The following is a 21881-nucleotide window of genomic DNA, read 5'->3' on the forward strand; positions in this document are numbered from 1 at the left end:
GGCAATCAATAAATGCAACACATTGCCAATAGATGACCCTTCAACTTCCCCAAGAGGCCACCTAAAGATGTGTCTTTTCAATTTTCTCAAGTGGGTGCCTAAAAAGGTATCTTTTCCAATTTTTATGTAGCCATTTAATAATTATGAGTGCATGGCTCTTCCCCCTCTTTGTTCCCACGTCCAAAAGGGTGTTTTCATAATTTTAGCATTATAAATGATAGAAAAAGGAGTCCTTTCTTGAAAATTACAATTGTCTTTACACATAGGTCACAAATATTGAATATTTTCAACCCCCTATGCCCCCTTGAACACTTTCCTAGGGACTTGGAGACCCACAAATGCTTGCACTTATTTTTATTCACCTAACCTTAACTAAAACTTAAAATAACAATATTTTTTAGATGATGTAGGATTGCCCCACACTCCTGGATGCTCCTACATCACATCCCCAAAAAAATGGACCTAAAATTGTCATTTTGAAGCATATATTTATATGTATGTATATATGTACACACACACACACACACACACACACACACACACACATATATATGTATGTATATGTATATAATATATATGTATGTGTATATGTGTGTGCGTGTGTAGTCATTCTCCCGCCACCCCTACATTCCCACCGACCCCCTCCCAAAATGCCATAGAACATAGCAAAACAATGCTAAATACAAATATTTTTCCTTAGATGAGACTATTTGCTAACAGCCCTAAGCCTCCAAAATGGAAAATGTGCTTGAAAATGTATTCATGAAAAGAGACAAGGTAGAAAATTAGTTTCGACAATGAGCTTTGGCATTGGATAAAGAAAGTTTGAATCCTCTCAAGATGTACCTAATCAATAGGCTACTAGCTGAGACTTACAATATTGAACACAAACAACAGTAGGTGGTTTAATAGTACTGTCAAAGACTCATGCCTTCAAAGGGACATGCATCTGGAAGCAATAATAAAAAGCTCCTAGATGCCAATACCAGAATATTTGAGAAACTGTCTGGCTACAGTAACCGAATCCTTTCTAAAGTATACAAAGTAGCAAAAGACTTCAGAAACTCTATATTATACGGATACCTCATCATTTGTAGCTTAATAGTTAAAATGCAAAGTTACCCCGAGTTTCCGGGACGGGGACGGCTATATAAAATATAGGAAAAATTTAAAATATATAGGAAAATTTCAAAATTCTAAATGTTCATATGAAAACATGGATAACGCATGCATACATACATTATATTCATATGAAAACAATAAAACACGGATATAGCATGTGTATGATACCATGAAAAGTTGAAAACATTTTAGAATGTAAATTCTGAACATACAACATTGTTAATACTCAATAGACAATATGCAATTATGCATTCATAAATTAGAATTTCAATTCATTCACATTGTCAATATGCATATCAATAGACTCGGAGGTTAAATTTTCCCTACTTCTATCGATGCAATTTCCCCCCATATTTTTCAACGGGGGTTTGGGGGCAGCACCCCCAAGGTGGGGTCAAGGAGCAGCGCCCCCCGAGGCCAAAAAAACTTATTCTTTAATAAAGGCGTTGGGTGTTATTTTTCTATTGACTCGCCGAGTTTGGCGATTTTCTAATCTCTATGTCAAAATGCCCAAAGGCTACACTGCTGCCATATAGTTTCATTGTCAAAATTATGAATTAAATTATTAAATTTAAAATTTAATTAATGTTAATCTTTTAATTTTTTTAATTTTTAATAACAATTTGAATTAATAAGGGGCCTATATTAGAAAATTTAAATAAAAAATTGAAAATACTTTTTTAATTTTTTAAATATTTTTTAAGGGCCTTAGATATGGGAGACGTTTGGCCATCCCCGGGACAGATTGGGGACATCCCAGCCGTCCCCAGACGTCCCCGCGACGTACGGATGTCCCCCAGAGCTAGGGCAGGCATCCCCCCATTTCGGGGACGTCCCCTCAAAATACAGGGCAATTTGGGGATGGGGGGAAACGTCCCCTGGCCGTCCCCAAGTCCCCGAAACGTCCCCGGAATGGGGATGGGGGTTTTCAGGTCGGGGACGCGTCCCCGGGTAACTCTGTAAAGTCTCAAAATCTCACCAAGACTTGTAATAATTCAGCCAATCTTAATCTTAAACACACCTAAAATAGAGTTGTTAATTAGAACTACTAGCGGAAGCTTTGGAATTCCAAAAAGATGCATTACGATTTCTACTCAAATATGTTGTTTTACATATTTATTTAAAACATTTGTTATAATATTGACATTTGCATTAACACAGCACACACTCAGTTACACAATTCCAACCTACATGTGACATGCTGCTTAGTATAATTTGTCAATGATGTACAGTATTACTTCAAATTTGCATATGCAATGAAAATAAAACCATTAAACAGGATGGATGAATACACAGAAGTGTTGTGGCAAACTGAGAATTTATCAAGAAGAATGTTTGGCAACTATATTTAAAAACATCATTCTACAAGGATTAGGACACTCCATGACTTAAGGGGTGACAAGCTCTGCATAATTTGTCCATATAATGGCCCATTTCAACAATGCAGCATATAAATGATATATTTCATTAAAAAATAATCATGCTTTTGAATTTATATGTAGGATGGAATTTAATTCTCCTCTGATGAATTTTACATTGATGTTTGACATAATGTGTAATGTGGGTTGAGCGGAAGAAAAGTCTGCAAATGCATCTCTCAGACATACATGCAGCAAACGCATGAATGCGTGCATTTGCATGTTAAGAACCATAAATTGCTACTCTTGTTCCAAAGAATGTATTTTTCTTAAGTTCTTTGTCTTGTGAATTGAAAATTCTGCATAATGGATGACCAAATAAATGCAGTATCAAGCTGCTTGTCATATTATTGTAGCTCATGGAGAGTAAAATCTTATCTAAATGCTCCTGTAATTCATTCAGCAGTGTGAGAAAGCTTCTTCATCAGTTAAATGTTGATATACAAAAAACATAGCTTGAGATCAAGGGATATTTTGTAAAGAAATCCCGGTGCTTTTCATCATGCTTCAGAAGTTCCTGGTCTTCCAAACATCAATGTAATATAATATAATTATCATCTTTCACGTGTCATATTTAATCCATGTTCCTGCAAAACATGCAGGATTCAAAAGATGAACTCCCCTTCACCCTCACTCTCTTGCTTTCACAAATTTTCCCAATAATAGCAAGCAAGCTTGCTAGCATTTGTGCATTTGTGTGTAATATAATAAATATGGATACACACACAATTCATATTGTTTGCAAGAATCTTGTCTTCCAGACGAAAGAATGCTAGTTCTTTACCTTGAGATGAAAGATATATGCTACTGTGTCCATCAAATTAAGCAATGAACATCTAAAAAATAAAATGCTATGGTTCTGAAAATTCCAATTTGAGTCACTGCATTGATAATGAAGGAAAAACAGAAACACATAAGGAAACATCCAAATCTAGACAGGTTTACAGGTTCACCGCATAATTTGAGATTTCGCAGCTTGTAACTCTTCTTGTGGTATAAGTGACAAGAACTTGTCAATCTGTTCCCTGGCAGCCTGGTTTTACCCCACAAAGCATGATCACAATCAAGCATTTTGGCGATATTAAGTCATCAAGTTGTAGCTAACATTATTAACTTGAAGATGAAAGTAACTGGATAGCAAGTTCGAGCCTTTCTCAATATTTACTACTTACAAACAATGAATTACCTGGATTGACTTGAGACTGAATTTTAAGAAGTCCAATCTGCAACCATATTATATTCCAGTTATAGATAATGCTGTTTAATTCTGCTGCATAAATAAGTTGCAACTTGAACCCTGTCCTTTCTTCTAACACATATTCATGCACATTTTCCAGCAGAAAAATAACAATGAAGAAAAATCACAAATCCAACTGGTGCGGGAAGAAGTCTCAAGGAAATGGCACAAACATGACATTTTTATAAAAGAATATTCAACGTTAGTAATAAATAATATTATTAGTGTCAAGAACATCTCCTAGCAGCTACCTTTACATGAAAAATGGGAGAAAGATAAAGCAGAAAATTAGAAGAGGACATGACTGAAGCAGGCAGTTTTGTGCCAGATGTCTAAGCTAGATGATGCATCTGTAGAGCTCTAAAGTTTAGGAAAGTGTATAAGGATACGATGATCTATATAATTCCAGGCTGTTTTAGCTGCAGTTTACTGGGGTGCATTTTTTCTTAGCATATTCTAAAATTCTTAATATTCTTTTCCTGAGGTTGCATTTTTGGACGCGTGGAGATAAATTTTCAGAATAGTCCGCCAAAAAATTGTAATCAGTTATGTTCTTCATCAGTAAAACAAATGTTTTGTTATCCAACTTAATTATGTTATTTATTATTGCATTTTTAGATTTTCTAGTATAGTACTCAAATTTTAAGTTATGAATGGTTTGGTCAATGGTTATTAATTATGTTGTTTATCAGCAGTAAGAGTTCTTTGAATAGCTTCTATTCTATTAAGAACATCTTGTTAATAATGCTACAGAATAGCCAGCTCTTACTTGTTTAGGTATCCAATAATGACTTTTTGGTTGTTCTTTATAGCCTGCAAGTTGCTTAGCATCTGCCCTTACTGAGGTGTTTAAAACTTAATTGTGATGCAAGAGCATCTCAATGGTCGAGCAATCTTTCATTGCCCAAAAACAAATTTTTGGTTTTCCTTGTGTTTTGCAATATTTTGAAGTTCCAGTTAAAGGTTGTTTCTGTGGTCCAGCAGTACATTGCATCAAGCCTACTTGAGATCCTACAGGAATGTGAAGCCTTTTGGATGAACCCATGTTGAAGTGTGCTGAGTAACGCACTTGAGAGGAGTAATGCCATAAGAGACAATGCACATTGGGAGTTGCCAAGCCTGCAACAAGGTTTTGTTTGGAGGAGTGGGCAGAAGTAGAGAGCTACAGAACAATCTTTGGAAGTTGGTAATGCAATAGAGGAACACTTGGCAAAGGGACAAGTTGGGGTTGCATTGGCTCAGGAGGAAACATAACGGGAACAACCCATGTCTGAGGAGATCCTTGGAAAGGATGTTACTGAAGTTGTTCGAAAAGGAGTAACTAGTTGGAGAAAGAAAGAAAAAATTAAAGAAAGAAATATTGAACCTTTGGATCCAAGGGGAAGGCATGGATATAGTTTGCATTAGTGCCAGTGGGCATAAGAAGACTGGGAGGAGGTCATAAATGATTGCACATAGATGAAGAAAATAAGGAAAGAAGAGAAGAAATCTCAACTAGAGGAGGATGGCACATGGTGAATTCAGACCCACCAAAAGATGGAACAAATAAGTAAAGAAGGAAAACTAAGGGTTAGTTGTGACGATTGAGGGATTAACCAAGATAAACGAGGTAAGTTGGATATCAATAGTTGTTGATTAGGGAATAAAAATTCCAATGGAGATTGTGAAAGGAGTTGTATTTCTGAAGCATGAGTTGGTTGCTAATGAGGAAGATGTGATCTTGAAGCAAAAGGTCAAGGGTGAATGAAGGTAGTAGTCTAATGGAGAACTATAATGATATTTATTGGGATTTATACTACAAATTGCACCAAGAGGAGAGGAGATGAAGCATTGGAAGAAAGTGGATGCAAATATACTGGAAAAATTATGTCACAAGGAGCGATGGAAAAGCAAATGGAGGTGGTGGATGGATTATGATGGACAAAGATCGACAAAAGGGAAGGGAGTGATGTCCAAAACTTAGTGGAGGAGGACATGATATGACCTAGCTATATGTGGAAAGAGGTGGAGGAATATGTAATGTCCCCTACTAGGTTTAGGCCTGTTTTAACCATAACTAATCTATCTCAACATACTTATGACCTAAACTAAATCAATGAGGAGACAATAATATCTTAACATGAATCAAATCAGTGATATTCCATAGTTCAATCAATTAATTTATTAATAAGTAACTTGCCCATTTATCATACATCCATAATTCATAATGCAAATGTCAAACTTTGTTTCTACTTCAGTTGCAAGGAAGAAGAGGATGTGAATGTTACCAAAGCGTTTAGATACCAAATACAATAGGTTCCCTCAAAGTTTACGGATCCAAGCCCTTACCCTATCTTGGGACCCTATCCCTCAACGTTCTCGGTGTTGTCCTCATTTTTGTTTTCAAAAATGAAGGACCATTACATGAAATTTTTGTGAAAAAATGAAAAAAATTACTCTATGGCACGCTTCTCGAGGCAGAATTTCGACTAATCCTTGGATTGGCTTAATCCTCAGTCCATCCTCGAACTACGTTTCGAATTTCGTCAAATTCTGGGTTTGTTTGCTATGTCTTTCCTTCAATTTCGGGTTTTAAAATCTCGATTGCACGTGGAGAATTTTCTTCAAACTGCAAGTTTTAATGATATTCATTGTTTTGGTCTTTGTAGGGGAATTTTTGACTTATTACATGTGCACTTTTATTTAAAAGATGTTACTTGTAATTTGTTTTAAATTTCCCCTTTGTTGTTTTTATCTTTTTATTGTTTTTTGGTCATTTTTAGTTAAAATAGGGATTTTTTGGCTCAACTGCAAGTAAACTTGCAGTTTGGTCAAAAAACCCCTACTTTAATGGTTTTCACATGTAATAGGGATTTTAAATCCCCATTACATATGTGCAAGTAAACTTGCAGTTTGGTGAAAAAACCCCTACTTTAATGGTTTTTGCATGTAATAGGGATTTTAAATCCCCATTACATATGTGCAAGCAAGTATAACTTGTTGTAGGGATTTTATTTCCCATTTACAAGTATTTAAAACTTGCAGTTTGCTCCAAAAAACCCGATTTTGCCTTGTAAGTGAAAAAGTGACAATTTAAAACTTGCACTTTGGTCCAAAAAACCCGATTTTGCTCATAAAGTGCATTTTTGACATTTTAAACTTGCTATTTGGCCAAAAAATCCCGATTTTGCCTAACATGTTGAAAAAGTGAAATTTTAAACTTGTCATATCCTCCAAAAAACCCGATTTTCATTGTTTCATACATTTTAAACTTGCTATTTGTTCCAAAAAACCCGAATTGCAAGGAAAAACATGTTTTTTGAAGATTTTTAGCAAATTTTTGTGGAGATTTTTTGGGAGATAGAAGGCGTTTTGGATTCCTTCCTATTTCCATGCATTTTTAGACACATGGAGGTTAAGTTTGCTGGTTTTTAGGTTTATAACAGCAAACACGTTTTTGCTAAAAAACCACGTTTTTCTTCATTAAAAATGCCACGAATCAGCAATGTTATGAATCGTTTTGGCTTGGTATGCTAAGGTATTGAGGTTAGAAAGAGTCTTGGCCATTTTCCATGCCATTTCTCATGCATTTGCTGCCACGTTTTTCAGTTTTTGCCATTTTTTCAAAAACGTGGCTAGGGTTTTGGAATACGGTTAATTTCTTTTTAAGAGATATTCTTCTTTATTTCAAAGATTGATTATCTTTTGGAGAGGCATTTTCACATTGGAGCAAGGTAAGATTTATTTTCTTGTTTCTTTTTTCTTGTTTTCTTGTTTTTTTTTCTTTCTAGTTGTAAATTTGTAAATGGTTGGTTCTTCCCCAAAAATCAGATTTTGTGAGAGAGATTTTTCCTTTTGTAAAGCAATTTTAGAATTGCATTGTTCTTCCCCATTTTCCCTCTTTACTTGTATTCGGGATTTTAAATTCCGATTACAAGTTGGATGAAAATCATTGTTCTTCCCTTATGGATAAAAGATTTAACCATCTTTTTTTTGAAATCCGGGTTGCAAGTTGAAAGTTCTTCCCATTTTTGCATTGGCAAAGTTCCAAGTGATCTTCTTGAAATTCATTTTTACCTATCCGCTTCCAATTCCCTCATCCGTACATACCAATTCATCCACTCATTTCACACCTTCATTCATTTTCCCCATTTAAAGTCTACTTGCAGTCAGCCATCTAGAACCCGAAATTGGTCCAAAATGCACTCAAAAAAACACTTGAAAATGAGTTTTAAAGGTCCAATTACAAGTGCAAACTTGTAGTTACCCATTACACATATGAAGTTGCATGTTTGTTCCCACATTTGCAAGTTAATGCTCTTGTTTTCCCCACACATGTAATGCAACTTCCAAAACCCGAAATTCACTAGTGAGCCCGTTTTTGCATCAATTTCTCTCTTCCCTTGTCAGTCCGGTTTGCACACACGATCTACCAAATCAATGGATTAAGGCATGGGCCTTATTTTGCAAGCAAATTTCAAGAATGAAGGATGATACAAAGAAGAAATACAACAACAATTCATGGTTGAGAGCATAAAATGCTTTCAAGACAAAGATGGTCATGACATGAAAAGAGGAAGGCAGCCCGTTCCCTCTTGAAAAGCTAGTATTACCCCAAGCAAGAAGACAAGGATGCAAGTTCCCGTTCCGGTTCAAGATGTCTTTACCAATCTAGAATACTTCAAGTTCTAGCATCCTGAAGCGACATGAAGATCATCACAGACAAAGGATGATGCAGTTAGAGTCGTGTCTTTAGACACATGGAATAGTTTTAGTTATGCATTTGTAATTTCATTTTGACAAGTTACATGTAAAAATATTTTTTGTAAAATGCAAGTTACACATTACTTGCACTTTTGTAATTACATGTAAGACAACTACAAGTTGTGTCCGATTAGGACTGTAGTTGGAATAAGTCTTAGTTAGTTGGAGTAACTCTTAGTTAGTTAATGAAGTCTCAGTTAGTTATTGAATGAGTCTTGGTGGTTGAGAGAATCTCTCAAGTTAGTTAGGATCCTCCCACCTTTTTCTCAAGGCTCCTCTTCTATAAATACTGGAGGAGTCTATTGTAATATTTATCTTTTTGAAAGCAAGCAAAAACTCTGCCAAATTTACAGCAAGAAGTCTTTGAGCTTATGTATGTGAATTGAAGGTTTTGAAGAATAAGAAAGAAGGATTACTCAAGTTTTGAGTCTTTGAACTACATGTTTGAGTTTGAATCTTTTTATTTCTTCTATGCAAAGTGTTTCTAAAGGAGCTTAGTCCAATCTGATTTGAAGTCTTTGAGCTGCAAGTAGAGAAGATTAATTAAAATAGGAAACCCTCTTGAAGGAGCAGCAAGTCTTTGAGCTTGTGTCTATTCTTGAGGAAAAATTACTGTTTGACAAGAAATAGCAGCAAGTCTTTGAGCTTGCATTAGTTCTTGTCTTTGTGTTAAAAGAATAGATTATTTCAGTCTTTGAGCTGTTATCTTTTATTCGTTGTAAAATTTAGTATAGCAAAGGGTAGATAGGACTTCCAATAGTCAAGTCTTTGAACTTGATATTGCTGTCCCGTCCCGAAGGAAGTGACGGAAGTCTTTGCGCTTTCAGGAAACTTCATTTCCTTTCTCTCATTTCACTTGAAAGTAGTTACTGTTGTTCGTTTTCAATCGCTATCCTTTTCTGTGAAGAGAAAAGGATATTGTCTTTCTTGAAGAAAGAAGGAAGACTGCTGTCCCATCCTGTTTTTATTTCAGTTTTAGTTAGATAGGGGGAGCCTTCCCTTAATTAGGAGAGTTTTTACTCATGTGTTGTGGTTGAAACCACAATTTTGTATATTTCCCCCAAATGTACAAAATTTTCAACCAACACTCGGGATGCTGATCCTCACCCTCTCTTGGGAATCATCTTATTGTCTAGATTTAGACTACCCCTCTTTGGAAACATCTCAATTCCCAACTTCTTAAACAATGACAATAGTCACGAGAATTATATATAAACATATTATTCTTACTGTTTATTACCTTATGAGCTCTTTCCGATTTACAATATAATGTTGCTATTTATCTGATATTCACTTTAAGAGTTCTTCTGATGTATATTCTAATATATATTTGTATGATTAATATATATATATTAATTTATTTATAGATATTATTATTATATATAACTGCAGAGCGGTTTCCAAAAGATATTAAATTAATTATAATTATTATATTATTATCTTTGTTTATATTATATATATATATATATATATATATATATATATATATATATATATATATATATATATATATATATATATATTCATTTATAGATATTATTATTATATATAACTGCAGAACAGTTTTCAAAAGATATTATATTAATTATAATTATTATATTATTATCTTTGTTTATATTATGATATTCTGCCTAAGAACATTACCGGCTTCATATATTAAGCATACATATTAATTGTATCCCTATGCATACCACCCAAAACAAGGATGTGACTGCCCGTAACTTAATAATAATTCTGAAAGAATTCTTTCCATGTTCTTTTCTTATTTTTCCCTTTTCCTATCTCTGCCGGAGTGGTTTTGATCCCACAGTAGGGAGTACAACCTTCCTCTCTTTTTATATCTTTTTTTTTTCTTCTTATCGTTTTATCCTGCTGTGTCCCCCTTTTACTCTACTCCCCTCCCTTTTGTATACCTTATTCGATGCCAAAAGGGAGAGTCACCTACCATGTGAAAGGAGGTGACCGTGGGGTCCTCAAAGGATCGGGCCCCACTAAACATTTCATATCTAATAAATATTAATTAATGGATAATATTACTCATTAATAAATATAATTAATATTAATTATTTAATAATATTTGTTAATAAATATAATTAATATTAATTAATTGATAATAATACTTATTAATAAATATAATTAAATAATTAGTTTTTTATTGTTAAATTTATTTCATATTCAAATTAATATTAAGTTATTTATTAATTAATAATTTAATAATAAGTTAACTGCTATTCTTATATTACAGGATGACATGGCTGGTTCACTCATATCAATGAACTCATAATTAAATAATTAACATATAAGTTATTATTTGATAATATGGGGGATATCACAGAATATCAAAATTCTTTTGAGGCACCTTTATCAAGTGATGGGGCACATTGAGGTTGAGATGCAACTGAAGGAGCAGTTCTACCACTTAGCATTTATTTGTGAATATTAAGCTCACAAATATTTCACCTAAGGTGTTTGAGGCAAAAGCACCTCAAGGGTCTTGCCGTCTTGCATCTCAAAAGAACAGTTTTTTGAAGTTTTGGTTGGAGGCTGATTTCACAGTTCTAGCAGTTCATTCCATCAAGCCTGGTTAAGATCCCATAGAAACACAAAGCCTTTCAGATGAGTCTGTGTTGCCACAAAGTACAGAGGCTGAAGCATAGTCTAAAGCCATGTGGTAGTGCAAAGATCAAATTGTTCACCTAAGTTGGATGACATCATAATGAATTCTGTAGCTTATAATCTACATTTTGGAATGGTACAATATTTCAAAATTTTGAATCATTTTTTGTAAAGCTTCCTATCTCTTTTCCACAGTGTGCAAAAGTATTGGTCAATTTAAAAGTGTCAACACACGAGCTGCATTAAATGTTTGACCCATTGGGGCTGACATCAATGGGAATTTGTCTTATGGTGTTTGACCAATTAGAAGACCTAATTTGCCTTGGGATTAAGAAAAGACAACCATGAATTGTAATTTTCTATGCTCCTCCAAGTTTCAGGGACGGGGATGACAAGGTATGATGGGACGTATTTCTGGTATGAGGGGTACTTTTGAGCCATTTTTTAGGGGATGGTAGGGGGCTGCTATTAAAATATAGGGAAAATTTTATAAATATAGAGAAAATTCAAATATTCATATCATAACATTGATAAAGCATTCGTAATAGATATTATAGAAGCTTAATATATAACAACAGACTCGAGTTGAGATTTCACATCAGAATTGACAAACAAATTAACAAAATTTAAGTGCTTTCATTGTCAATGTGCATATATATTATATCAGAATGGACCCCTCCTAAAAAATAGGAAAATTTTCAAAAATATAGAGAAGTTTCAAATATTCATATCATAACATTGATAAAGCATTCATCATAGATATTATATAAGCTTAATATATAACAATACTTGAATTGAGATTCCACATGAGAATTGGCAAACATATTAACAAAATTTAAATGCTTTCACTGTCAATGTGCATATATATTATATAAGAATGGACAGTTCTTATAAAATAGGGAAGTTTTTAAAAACATAGAGAAGTTTCAAATATTAATATTATAACATTGATAAAGCATTCATCATAGATATTATAGAAGCTTAATATATAACATTACACTTGAATTGAAATTTCACATGACAATTGACAAACAAATTAACAGAATTTAAATGCTTCCATTGTTGATGTGCATATATATCATATAAGAATGAACAACTCTAAAAAACTAGGGAGATTTTTTAAAATATAGATAAGTTTCAAATATTCATATCATAACATTGATAAAGCATTCATCATTGATATCATAGAAGATTAATATATAACATTACACTTAGATTATTATTTCACATGAGAATTGACAAACAAATTCACTTACGAAACCAATGAGCATGGATAAGTTCTCTTGGTGCAAGGAGGTCGTGGGCCTTGCATCTATACTTGATTCAATTTTTGTTTCCTATTTATGTCATTGTAATGTATGATATCAAGTGGAGTGATGCTATGATAAGGTGATATTAACCTAGTAATCCTATATGATAGTGTCAGACCTCCAACACCTTGGGAATGGGTACTTGGTTGCCCATGTAGATGGTTACGAGATTCTATTATTTTAATATTCTCCTTGTAACTTGGAATATTAGATTTAGTGACATTCATAAGGGGGATTACTTATAATGGTGGGAGTTACAAAATGTTTTGACATCTACACCACTTTCCCAATCCAAGATTGTTGTAAAATTCCCTTATCATCATTTGCCGCACAATCATGTTTGCTATCACTCTCTAGTAGCTGAGAGGTGGTGATAATGCTTCATAGTTTGGTGACTGCTTATAGATTAAGATTATTTAAAGCATGTGCTTCAAGTCCTAACTCTTGTAAGAACTTTCCAAGTTAATGATAATGCAATTTTACTTTGGCCCAGAAAGAACACTTACCCAATCAATAAAATGTCAATGTACTTAAACAAAAAAGGTATAGAAGGAGTATTTACTGTTGTGAAACCGGTGGTTGTCCCATGTAGTCAAAATATTTGTTGTAATCTGCCTGTAAAGTCAATAAAAGTGTTTTAAATCAGCACCAACATCATATAAGATTAACATTTAGCAGAATAAAAAATAGATGCTGTTGAAAAAACTCTCAAATACAAATAAAAACTAGCCATTTAGTAAAGATAGAAAACAACACCATGGACATGCACCATTCCTAGCTTTTCATCTAGGGAAGTATCACTTAATGCAATGAGTGCCAAGTGGATTGGTGATTGGTGAGCTTATGAGAGATAGGTTACTACATATCAGCTAAGTTGCCGATTCAGGTATGGGTATGACGGTTCGACAATTTTTTTTTCCCCTGAATAAGGGTATGGGTACAGCTATATATATATATATATATGTATGTATCTTTTAAATTAAAAGTAATAAATATGTTTTAAAATTTATTATAAAATATTATTAATATATATTAAATTTTAACATATAGAATAAAAAACAAAAGTAAATATCAAATGAGTGATTTAAAAACATTAAGTTTAAATAAATTAAATTTTATTTGAACAAAGAAAAATAAAAACTACCTCGGGGTGGGTGGGAGGACAAAAGGGGGTAGCGGCCCTATCCCTATCTCTCTATGTGGAGCCACCCACCCACCCTTACAGTGGGATAAACTTTAGCCCCCCTAGGGTGGGTGGGAGGTCACCCTTATTGCCACCAACCCACCCCACTCTAAAATAGTTCTAGAATCGCCCCTCCTACCCAACCCCACAGAGGTTTAGAATTCGGGATGCAAGAGGAATTCACTCATTACTGGATAAGGGTTGTCATCTTGAGGAACGGATTAGCGACAACCATGGGGAGGAATAGAAAAAAAAATTAGAAAGTGGAAGCTAAAATTAAAATAAAAACAAAACATTGGAAAGCTTCGTTACAATGGAAGCAAGAGAGTCGATGGAGGAAGACGGAGAGAGGAAGTTAGATGGGGAAAGAAGACGGAGGAAGCAAAATGCAGCACTCTGTTTTGGCCACATTGAATAACAACACTCTATTTTGGCCACGAATTTGGGACGAATCCAGAGCTGGACAGGTACCAGACTCAGATCGAACTTGGCCTCGGTTCTAGCCCTTAGCTACTGAATCTAGTATCTTAGCATATCACTATTCATTAGAGATGGGTGTGAATGAGTAAATGATTTGATACTCCATTGAGCAAATCATCAAAAAGATATTTAGTAATGTTGGTCTATAGAATCTCCACACACCAAAAAAATTGAAATATGTAGGTAGCTTTAAAATGACAAATTCATAAGGTTGAACACTTACATTTTAAAAGTGAGGTGTCAAACTAAGGGGGATTATTGAGGAAATTCCATGGTTAAGCACTATGTCAAATCTTCACTGATTTTAATCTATAAAGTTCAAAATTTTGCAAACTTCAAGAAAGGCTTTGAAAATTGTCCTACTTCATCCTAAAATTTGTATGGAAAAGGCTCAGGGATTTTTAAATAAAATATATTTTAAAATAATATTTGCAATTGATTTTCTGATTTTTTCCTATAAAGGAAACACTCATGACATGTAAAAATACATCATGAGCTTCATTATTATTTCACACATTTGTTAATGCTGCTAGGCTTTATCTAATGAGTTACATTTGGTACAAGCATTTTTGACATTAAAAAACGAAGTGTTGGCTTCTCTATGCAAGTGTGGTAGTGGTGATGGTGGCAGCTCTCTACAAACATAGAGCAAGCATGGAAACTCACTGGTAAAGGTTGGCACCAATGTGGAGTTTGGACTCGTTAGCATTCTAGGTTCACTAATTGAGGGAAGAGAGGGCACAATTGTAGGCGATAGGTACATTGCAATCCATGCTTTCCTTGTTTCTTTTACTTGCCTAGTTTGTCTTTGTTTGCATTTTAGGTTTTGTTTTAATTTTTTTAATAAAATTTAATACAATAAATTTTTAAATATGATTATTATTATTATTTTGTTTTGTTTTCAATAAATTGAAATATTCAATTTAGATTTTTAATTATTGATATATTTAATGTGTAAGATTTGACATATTTATAAAATTGGAGTATTTAAATTAATCTTTTAAAATTATTTATATTATAACATTTTAAAATTTATTATAATGTATTAAAAAAAATTATTTAACATAATATTAATTTTACTTTTAATAATTTTGTTTAATACATTTACAAGATTTAGATTAAATCCAAGATACAGAAAGGTTATATTCCGTCTACGATAAGGAGATGCTTTCCATCATGCATGCAATGGCAAAGTTCAAATAGTATTTGGTAGGTGGACAATTTGTTTTCAAAACAGATTATAATAGCTTGAAATACTTCCTAGAGAAAAAGGATTTAAATGTGAAACCACATAAGTGGGTTAGTAAAGTCTAGGCATATGACTTTGACATAGAATATGTAAAGGAAAGAAGAATATTGTGGGTTAGTAAAGTCCAAGCATATACATATTATCCATGACCAACTGCAATTCAATTAGGCTCAACCTAGCTAATAGCTAAGTTACCGATTCGGGTACACATAAGATTGTCCTTTGGCCAAAGAGGTTTCTCCTCTAACATTGCCAACAAAAGGGTTTCATTCTCTAATCATCTATAAATAAAGGTTTTTGTCTTAGAATTTGGACATTTGAACACAAGTGCTCAAAACGAGGTTTGTAGTTAGGGATTTTTTGTATTTTTCATAGTAATCCCTTTAAAATACTCTAAACACTAAATATCTCAATAAAAAAATGTTGAGATTTGCATTAAGAAAATATGGGAAAGACAGAGAAACCAAATAGAAAATTTTACACAGTAATAATGTGATATTTTCTTCACCATTTTCAATCAATACATCTTACATAAATATAGGAGAGTCTACTCCTATATTCAAGGAGAGATTATCTCCACAAATCATTATTTAGTTGTGATTGTTACTCACATAATAATACACAACTCAAATATTATGAGTTGTTAAAACAACTCCAAACCTTAATATATATTATTGTTAATATAACAATAATATTACTAAATACTAGCATTTACATAATAATAATTACTCACATAATTATTATTTACCCATATAAATGGAGCACTAACTCAAATTTCCTAACATTCCCCCCTTAGTGTGAACATAGTAAAAATTTCACACCTTCCACTGCAGTATGCTCACCCTTGTGGCATGTCCATTCTCGTGGCTCATGATCTTGATTCAAAATGAAAGGCTCTCTCCTCCCATGGTTTTAAATAGGCTTACCACAAACCTTGACGTAAACAGGAACATCCACCATTTGCCCACCTCATGTAGTTTTCTGGATCCTCCCACAAACTCTTTCAAGATCCATGATGACTTACACTGGTCCTTATATTTCTCCAACATCAGGGGAAAATATAGGAAATGTGTGATAACCCCTAAGGTATCACATAATGTAAAAGTACATTATTTATAGATTAATTACATAAGTTCCAAATGAATAAATGATTAAATTAATAAAATATATTTAATATATAATAAATGTCAATCAAATATTTAATACATTTAAATATGACAAAAGTGAATTATTTAATATTTAATAATTCACAGCCTAGGCTGTGATCACCGCCGCACCCCTCCATGCGGAAGGGCACCGTGAAGGGGTACAACCCCTCACGGGATACAAATAATATGGGGAAGGGAGAAGGCAAGGAGGGGAGGACCAGCGGTGGAAAAGAAAGGAGAGCGGGAAGTATAACATAGAGACAAACCACAAGCAGAACCTTTGCTGCGAACAGTCAGGTAAGGATATAGTATTGTTTATTTACCAATGAATATATAGTAGTTAATACGTTGCTGCTCATTACTATATATATATACCAATGGATATAGGTAAATAATACGTTAGGCTATTTACTTTATTTATTAATGAATTTATTTATTAATGAATATCATTATTTAATATGTTAAGGTTCATTACTATATATATATCGATGAACATAGATAGTTAATATGTACATACTAATGAATACAAGTAATTAATATCTTCATTTACACATTGAGGAATGAATTTATTAATACAGATGTGATGAATGGAATTAATGAAAATCTAATACATATGTGAATAATGGTAAAGCATATTTTGATATATATATATAGTTTAACAAATAAAATGAATAGTCAAGAATATATGTTAAAGTAAAAATGTGGATTATGAAATGGGAAAATAGTACTAAATTGTCAAATGCAATATAAATATGATTGAATGATGGAGGCCATAGGGGGAAACTCCCTTAGCCTAATGGAGGGATTATGATAATCCCTGAAAGGTAGTATATATATACTGATGGTCTATATGCATATATGAATGGCTTGGTTGACAAGTTCATCCAAGAAGAGACGGATCTGGCCGGTCCCCTCTAATGGACTTGGGTGATGAGGTACATCACCCAAGGCAAGGAATTGACTTATGGTCTACCTTGGATGGCTTGGGTGTAAGAGATTACACTCAAGACAGGGATCAAATTAACCTTTGGTTTCCTGGATGGCTTGGGTGTAAGAAATTACACCCAAGACAGGAATCAAATTAAAACCTTGATTCCTGGATGGCTTGGATGTAAGAAATTACATCCAAGACAGGAATCGAATTCACCTTCTTTTTCCTGGATGGCTTGGAACCAAGAGAGGGTTCCAAGAAGGCAAGCCTCACAGCCACCTAAGGACATACTTTGTATGGCATCGTATCCTTTTTATAGATAAGAACAGTGATTAGTGCTAATTGGGTAATCTTAAATTAATTTGCAAGTTGATTTAGTAACAAATTGATGTATATGTTGTATTCTAACAATTTGTTTTGCAGGACAGTGGTCCTTAACTAGTAGGGACATTACAAAATGCAACTCACACAAAACAAAACCGGGAATAATTTCACATTACATCTATGAGAACCAAATGTTCTCAATTGCAGTCACTGTTGTCGACTGTTGCCACCTAATCTCGAACAACATAGGAAACCGCAACTCCCATTGGAAGTTGCCCTTGACTTTAGCCGATTTAGCTCGAAATGGAAATGGAACATTGATGTTATGTTCCCCCCACAACGTGAAATTTCCACTTATTTACACCACACAAGAGCACTAAAAAGAAGACAAATCGCATAAAATTGCATACCAATGTCTGGATCTTGCTATGGATTTGGATTTGGATCTTGCTGCACATGATCATAATTGCCAGTGAACGTATTCACTAGTCGATCATCTTCTAACGAAGTATGGTAGTTAGAGGATCTCTATAGTTAGAGGATCACTGACATTAGCTGCTTTCCTATACAATTGCCCTTCTAGCATCCAACACACTACACACAGTAGAAAACCAAAAAAATGAAGCACACTACACCATTTGCATCTGGAAGCAAATACACAACTAAAAAACAATGTCACCAAACCTAATGCGCGGCCCCATCGTTGGTGATTGACGAGAGGTCGCTAATTGACCTCCATCCTCCTGTGCCTTCATCCTCCAGTGAATTTACTACTTAGCAAATTTGGCTTTGAAGCTCATTTCATAGTTGTGAGGAAAAAATACATTCTCCCCTTTGATGTGAACTTCTTACAAGGAGTGTCGGGTACCACCGATCATGCACTCCAATTACAATTTTCATTTTTTATATATATATTTTTTTTAACATTTTGACACAAGAATTAATGGACCCAATTCTAAAATAATACAACTTCACTTTGACTTGCTTTGATAGCATACATTATTTATTTTAAATTTTAGACTATGACACAAAATATCTCTATAAAAAACTAAACTAAATAAAATAAAATCACTAATTTAAATGAGTGTACTTAACCCTAAGGACTCTTCCCCATTTGGCATGTCATGACACCGCCTTAGTGTTTGTTGGAAGGAAAGACCTCCTTTCTTTTCAAAGATCGGCCAATTCGATGTTTGCTGATTAACAAAATCTGAAATCCTTTTTCTCATCAATGCAAGATACAAACCATAATATTTTTAAATTTAAAAGGGACTCTATGTTCTCGCTTAGGAAAAATAGACTTTTCTACTTAATGCATAAAAATATCAAACCAAATTGTTGGAGGGTTGAATCTATTCACAATGAATGCTTCAAGATCCTTCAATACTGAATATCTGTCATGAAATGCATGACTTAATCTCCTTAAAATTTGGTTGTCCATGACACCTTGCATCAAAGAACCAAACATCAAAATTGTGAAAACAATTTACCCACTCTAGGTTACTGCTTGTATTGGCGATGAGAAGGAAGTGCTTTGCTGGCGTTTCAATGTGCAACACCAAACATAGGTGAATGAATCGCTGCTCACCACCCAAGCAACATATGGCTGAATAACTGAAGTGCAATTGGCGCTTTGAAGAAGAGAATGGAATTGACAAAGGCCAATGTTGGTATTGATGGCTTGGTTCTTATTGATTTTTGTGTTCCAAATGTGCAGCGATGAAGAGTGGCTGCTAAAACCCTTGCAGAGATCACTTTATAGACGTGTGAGGAAGCTCATCTTGACATAACCATTCTGGTAGAGCATTGAAGGCAGAAATGGAGACTTCAAGATTTTTGTTCTTTTCAACTAACAATTTCTTTTAAAAAAAAAATCACGATGATAAGACCTCACTGCTATGACAAAAACCCACATTACTAATCAACTGCTCGAAATACTTGCATGCTAACAACAGTGAAGCCTAAATTTTTCAACACAAATCCACAGATCAAAAAAGCTCTGATACCATATAAGAAAATATGGGAAAGACAGAAACCAAATAGAAAATTTTACACAGTAATAATATGATATTTTCTTCACCATTTTCAATCACTACATCTTACATATATATAGGAGAGTCTACTCCTATATTCAAGAAGAGATTATCTCCATAAATCCTTATTTAGTTGTGATTGTTACTCACGTAACAATACACAACTCAAATTATATGAGTTGTTAAAACCACTCCAAACCTTAATATATATTATTGCTAATATAACAATAATATTACTAAATACTAACATTTACATTATAATAATTACTCACATAATTATTATTTACCCATATACATGGAGCACTAACTCAAATTTCCTAACACATTAATGTCCTCAAACACTAGAATAGTATGTCACTGACAATGCCCACTCCTATCAGGCACCATTTCCCTTGGATCGCACACATTATTATGCCCATGTCTGTAGGTTTGTACTTGAAAGGCATGGTTATGTGCTTCCTATGGCTTGAAAATGTCCTCTGTAATAATGGCATGAGATCTAGTGGATTTTGAAACTTTAACCATCACATTAATGGTGACGGGTCCTTTCTTTGTCTTTGCAACTAGAGGTACATGTATATCCATGTCCTAAATATTAAATAATGTCCTTGGGCAAAAGGGAGAACTTTCTTAGAAGTTACAACATCAAAATTGAGAATTAATGGTGCTTTGAGATGTGCTTGGAGGTAGGTGAGGTGAACAATGAGAAATGGCTAGAGTCTCGAACTTTAGAGGTTGGGGATGACAAGAAGATCATACCATTGAGGCAAGTAGATGAAGGGAAGTCTGAACAAGAAATCCTTGATGAGATAGAATTGTGTAAAATGTCAAGGATTGGGGATGACTCATACTTGGTACTACATTTTAGGCAAGCCCGCACCAATAAATCCAATAGGATATATTGTAGAAAGTTATTGGGCATTAAAGATCAAAGATGCACATGAAGTACACAAGTAAAAGAATGAACCCAAGTTCGACTTCTTTAATATGTATGAAGTTACTAGTGGAGTTTGAGATTTGAGCATGATAAGAAATAGGCATGTGGGTAGAGGTATGGCTGTAAGTCTAGCTCCAACAAGCTAATTTAGTAAAAACATAAAGTCAAGAGTCAGAAGTTGGGGCTGACATGAGAAGGGAAACTTTGACACTTCAATTGGAAATGAAAGAAAGGCATGAGTAGAAGAACAAGTCCAATGCTAGAGGGGTTTAGGAAAAAATGTACTTAGATAGAAAGGCATGCAAGGATGAGGAGGGGGAAGGACGAGAGAGAACATATATGTCATATACACAAAAATAGAACCAGGGAAGATGCAAGAATTTAGAACTGGGTATTTTGGTCAATAACAAAATTACAACAAAAAGGAGACATGTCATGTTCACCTTTCTCTCTCCTATATGGCATCAAGGCTTACTTGACCAAAGATGTGATCCCACCAAGTGTTGCGGGCTCTTTTCAACATTAATAATCATTCCTTTGGAGTTATTAATGTTTATGCTTCAAATTATGCTGTTGAAATATCTACCTCTAGAGGTGGATTGCCAATACAATGCCTAGGGCCACTTCAATTCTTTGTGGGGATTTTAATGATTGAAATTGCCTATGATAAATGTGGAGCCTTACCTATCCAATGTACATCTAAGAAAGGAGAGGCTTGGCTCTTCATGCATAATCATTTGGAAATTTTTATCCCAATCTTGGCTGCCACAAAGATCATATTACATGGTACACTTGGAGTAATCTTGATAGAGTGCTCAAGTGTTTCAATTGTGCTATAATGTCAGAACATTCTTTTTCCTCCTTTGCCAAATGTTATTTGCTGCCAATGGAGCCTTTGTTAGACGTCCTTTCAAACCACTTTCCAATACAACTTCTATTGAGTGGCAATTTGCCGAACCCATGGCCATGATGACTAAATTATTTCTAAACATGTCATTCCTCAATCGCAAGGCCACATGGTGTCTTGTTTTCAAGAACCCATCTTTGTCCTTTCATTGGAAAATGATCAGATGAGTTACAATTTCCATCTACCTCATAGGCGTTACTCAATTTCAAAGATGACGAACAATCTGCTATGTTGGACATAGAA

At 34.1% G+C, this 21881-nt stretch overlaps 1 protein-coding gene across 4 annotated transcripts in view; it reads right to left on the bottom strand.

Annotated features, from left to right (window-relative positions):
- Nucleotides 1-2555: 2555 nt before the first annotated feature.
- LOC131031204 (uncharacterized) overlaps nucleotides 2556-21881 on the bottom strand; it is a 148540-nt gene continuing 129214 nt past the window's right edge. For all 4 annotated transcript variants that reach the window (XM_059218073.1, XM_059218046.1, XM_059218036.1 and 1 more), the window contains 4 exons: nucleotides 13009-13061; nucleotides 3727-3763; nucleotides 3494-3573; nucleotides 2556-3127 (listed from right to left, as the gene is read on the bottom strand). In XM_059218073.1, the coding sequence (XP_059074056.1) occupies nucleotides 3115-3127; nucleotides 3494-3573; nucleotides 3727-3763; nucleotides 13009-13061 (183 nt within the window). In that variant the 3' untranslated portion in view covers nucleotides 2556-3114. The remainder of the gene's footprint in view (nucleotides 3128-3493; nucleotides 3574-3726; nucleotides 3764-13008; nucleotides 13062-21881) is intronic.

The sequence above is a fragment of the Cryptomeria japonica genome, chromosome 1, assembly GCF_030272615.1.
Source record: "Cryptomeria japonica chromosome 1, Sugi_1.0, whole genome shotgun sequence".
Classification (NCBI taxonomy): domain Eukaryota; kingdom Viridiplantae; phylum Streptophyta; class Pinopsida; order Cupressales; family Cupressaceae; genus Cryptomeria; species Cryptomeria japonica.